General features: G+C 37.8%; 1 protein-coding gene across 5 annotated transcripts in view; it reads left to right on the forward strand.

Moving 5' to 3' along the window:
- Window positions 1–5,000, forward strand: part of LOC106873489 (fibroblast growth factor receptor 3-like) — a 90,992-nt gene that overhangs the window by 84,822 nt on the left and 1,170 nt on the right. For all 5 annotated transcript variants that reach the window (XM_052975497.2, XM_089339143.1, XM_014920995.3 and 2 more), the window contains one exon: window positions 3,791–5,000. This exon is cut by the window's right edge and continues 1,170 nt beyond it. In XM_052975497.2, the coding sequence (XP_052831457.1) occupies window positions 4,858–5,000 (143 nt within the window). In that variant the 5' untranslated portion in view covers window positions 3,791–4,857. The remainder of the gene's footprint in view (window positions 1–3,790) is intronic.

Here is a 5,000-nt window from a genome sequence, read left to right on the forward strand (position 1 = left end):
TGAAATTAAGTGTTTTGCTCCCGAGCACGACGCACCGCTTTGTCCTAGAATTGTAACTACGATCTTACGAACCACTATGCCACACCCCTTCACAACGCTAATCATTCTACTAAAAGATATATATCCCCCGCCATATATGACTCTCAATTGCGAGATTGCCACGCAATAACCAGCATTTGGGCATGAATAACTGGGTACACTACCAGCAGTATATTGGAGAGGTACTATCCCTCCCTTAGTTGGTTGGCTTCCCAACCTCTAACTCTCACAGGATATATATATATATATATATATATATATATGATGGCCTAAGGCGGTGTCATTCTTTTTCGCGTTGCTTTCGACCGGACGGGTTACGATTTTCTGAGCTCCTCGCTCTACCCCTCCCGTGTTTATAGTCCTTTAGGACAGTTTTTATTTCTCCTTCGTTCGCATTACCCATTTTTGTCTTGTCTTGCAGCCCATAGGCTTTTTGCTGTATATGTATTACTATCGTCTTAATTTTTGTTTTCGCGTGGCCCCTAAGCCTTTATTCTGTTTATTGCTTTGTCCCTCGTCCATTTACTAAGGGCCTCATCTCCGTTGTACGCAGCTTTATTTTAATCATAACCGCATCATGCGCGCGCACACGCACACTTGCACCCAAAGACATACATCTACATACAAATACATTCATATTGATATATCGTTATTTAAACAAACGATTGTGGTTTATAGTAGTAGTGGTGGTGGTGGTGGTGGTGGTGGTGCGGTGGTGGTGGTCGTAGTGGGGATCCTCGTGATTGTCATGGGGTCAGCGGTGGTAGTTGTGGTGCTTTGGGCTGGTAGCCGTGGTGGTAGTCGTAGTGGTGGTCGTCATGGCACTAGCGGTACTGGTGGCGGTCATCGCCATCATTGTGTTTGCTGCGGTGCTAGTGACGGTGCCAGTAGCGATGGTAGTGGCGGTGGTAGTGGTAGAGGGAGTCGTGGCAGTGGAGAGGTTAGTAGATAGATAGATAGATAGATAGAGAGAGAGAGAGACAGAGAGACAGACAGACAGACACACACACACATACATACGCATGCACACACACACACACATACACACACATATACACGCATATACACACACCTAATTGTAGACTAAACAAAGAGACAGGATTGGTTTGTATCCATTAAACATGGAACCCTGCTGGGAAGAACAAAAAATAGTAATGTAACACTTTATACACACTGGATGCGTACACACGGGTATACATATACACTCATATGCATAGATACACACACACACACACACCACGTTGACGTATCATTATTTTAACAAACTGTGGGCCATAGAGGGCGTTTTAGTGGTGGTGGTAGTGGTGGTGGTGGTGGTGGGATTAGTGGTTGTCGTCGTTATAGTATTGGTAGTGTATTGCAGTGGGGAAGGTGGTGATGTAGTGTCGGTGGTTGTGTTGATAATGGTTGTGGTGGTGGCTATAGTATAATCAGTGGTGAAGGGAGCAGTGGCTGTGGTGCTAGTTGTGATGTTTAGTCATTGTTTGGTTGGCTGTTTGACTGGTTGGTTAGTTATTTAATCAGTTGATTGGTTGATTGGTTGATTGATTGGCTGGTTGATTGATTAGTTGACTGGTTAATTGGTCAGTTAATTAATTAGTTAGTTGGTTGGTTGTTTAGTTGATTAATCAGTTAATTGGATAGTTGACTGGTTGGTTGGTTGGTTTATTGATTAATTGGCTAATTAATTAATTGGTTGGTTGGTTGGTTGTTTATCATGGGTTGGCTCTGGTTGAGCAAGTCACTAAGTCATAACCCATCCGCTGTCTTTGTCTTAGATATTACCTATTGCAGATTATGCAGTCAAATGTGTTACTCAATGTATTACTCCAAGACAATAGAATGTAATTTGAGGAAGCTACAGTTGCTATTTCTAGCTGATCAAGTCTTTCAAAATAAGTATAAAACTAGTTCCATGTTCTATGTCTCAAGAGAAAAAGAATATTTAAGATTGTTTTCACATTCTTATAATGAAGGGTGTGTCAGATGTGATGGCAGTGGTGGATCAGGCAACTGGCGCCTTCTTCCGTATATGCAGAGGATTCCACACTTTGGATAATTGTCTGCAAGTAGAAGACATGCTATACACTGTACTGGCTATATAGTTTTATAACTCCTCATGTATGCTTTCCGTATTCCCGAGCGTCATACTAATATATACTTTTGTTATTTACACCACCTGTCCTCGTCTGTTGTTATTTTTTGTATATTCTCCCCTTTATATATATATATATATATATATATATATATATATATATATATATATATACACACACATACGAAATTGAGCTCAGAACAGCCAGGGACATGTATTTGAACATCATAAAAAAATACAGGTATATCAAATACCATGCAACATAAATTCTTGATTTTTTTCAATTATCTCTGCCCCTGGGAGATGTTACCTAAATTATCAAATGGCAATTAAGACCAGCTCCACTTGAAGAGGAGAGAGATTCTCACAATTCAAGAATTCTCCAAAGATGCCATACCATCTGTATATATATATATATTTATAGTTATATCTCTGTTTATCTAGTTGTAAGTATATCTATCTGATTGTATATGTGTATGTAGGTATATGTATGTATGTATGTATGTATGTATGTATGTATGTATGTATGCATGCATGTATGTATGTATGCATGTATGTATGTATGTATGTATGTATGTATGTATGTATGTATGTGTATGTGTGTATATATAGTGCAAAGGTGATGAAAAGTATAACAAAGTAAAAAAAAAAACAAGGTAAAAAAAATAAACATGGATTTGGTATTAATTTGATACTTAGGACACGGCAAAAAAATGAAGGAAATGTCTTTAACATTTCGAGTATACACTCTTCTTCTGAATGATAGGATAAAAATAAAGGGAAAAGAATGAAGAAGGAGAACTGGCAAGACAAATGTTTGTATAACTATACATCTATCTATTTCATTGAGAAACTGATAGGCTGTGTCACGGCTGAAATTATTGGCATGTCGTGGTTGACTAAGTTTGAATAATGTCTGAAGCTGGAGATTTATGTAACATGATGAAATCTGTTATGACTATATTAAATACATTTCTACTGAAACAACTGTCATGAATTTAAACTGTCATATTGTTATCCTGTATGGAAAGCATATTGAGGTGTGGTTGATGTGAGTGTAAGAGTTTTGAAAGTTCAAATTCCTTCTGTGGGCGTTTTGTGATCTTAATTGACTTCCTATAGAAGTTTATTGTTGAGAAACACAATTTTTAGTATTCAATTGACATCCCAGCCTTGAAGCAGTCATCCGTGAATTCTGTAGAACCTTTAAATCACCAAATGTTTTGTCCCCCCCCCCCCATACACACATCTACCTGCTTGTGTAATTACTTTGGTAAAAAAAATTATCTTATTTCTATTGTTATATTTGGGGATCATCATATTTTCTCTCATTCGATCTATCTATCTATCTATCTATCTATCTATCTATCTATCTATCTATCTATCTATCTATCTATCTATCTATCTATCTCTGTATCCTTCTCTTTCCCCTTCCCTCTCTATCTCTATTCAACTTTCTCCTTTATCTGTCTCTGTCCATCTCCTTTTCTCTTTTTCCTCTCTCTCCTCCAGCTCTCTCAACTATATCCTCTCTTTCTTTCTTTCTCTCTTTCTCTCTCTTTCTCCAAACACCAAATACATCCACATATAGATATACAAATATATAAATATATGAATATATAAATATATACATATATCTATGTTCTACTTTTTCAGGTGTGAACTCTTGGAAACTATAAAGAAGACAAAAAAGTAAGAAGAAAAGGAAAAGAAAATACTCGGAGACATAGAGAAGACCCTACTCCCGCCACAACCACCACCACCACCACCACTACCTTCACCAACAACACCAATACCACCACTACATTGCCACCTCCACCATCACCACCACTATCACATGGTATCTTTTTGGTCCATCATGAATTGTACGTCTCGTTATGGTGAATGATGTAATTGTTCTTACTCGAATGAAGATGAAACTAAAAATTAGTCAGGAGCCAGAAATGGTTCCCAGATGTGATGTGTGGAGAGGTTTGGTGTGTGAGGAATATCGTTAACTGATTGAAGAGAGTGGTCTGCCAAAAAATTATCCATATCGGCAAGTAAAATAATTAAGAACAAACTCAGCAGCTACAACTACAATAATAACAACAACAGCAACAACAACAACAGCAATTATAATGTTTTCTTTATTTGCCACAAGGGGAACGTATAAAGAACAAAGACAATGCACAAAAACAGTCAGAGTTTTACATTGCGTGTTGGCATAAAAAAAGAATTGCAGCTTAACAAATAGAAAAGATATAATGGAATATATGCAAAACATAAATACCATATTTTCTTACGTATAAGTCACACTCGTGCATAAGTCACACTTGTATATAAGTTGCACTCATGTATAAGTCACACCCCAGTTTTTTCAGTTAAAACCAAGTAGTAAATAGTGTGACATATACACGAGTAAAAACGGTGTGTGTGTGTGTGTGTGTGTGTATATATATATATATATATATATATGCATGCGCGTGTGTGTGTGCATGTGCGTGTGTATCTGTGTGTATATGTGTGTGTGCATATCACTGATCCAAAGGATGGGGATGGACACAGTAGTGCAATTAAGGGCAGGCCAAAAATCATCAGCGTTCCCTTTAGCATTAAGGCAAGGGGCCTCTCCATGCTGTGATGATTCTGTAAACGGAAACTGAAAGTAGATCTAACCAGCCATACTGAGACACTCATACACGTACATACATACACTCACCAACCTTATAATAATAATAATAATGTTCGTTTCACACGATATTGTTTCAGCTTTGTCTGTTTTGCTTCTTCTTGTCATCCATGTTGCTGGGGCACGTATTTCTGTGACAAATGACACAAGCTTAAGGTTACATAAGCCTTCATTCCGTCGCCAGCCCCAGCCTCT

The sequence above is a fragment of the Octopus bimaculoides genome, chromosome 21, assembly GCF_046866305.1.
Source record: "Octopus bimaculoides isolate indiv1 chromosome 21, ASM4686630v1, whole genome shotgun sequence".
In the NCBI taxonomy this organism is placed as follows: domain Eukaryota; kingdom Metazoa; phylum Mollusca; class Cephalopoda; order Octopoda; family Octopodidae; genus Octopus; species Octopus bimaculoides.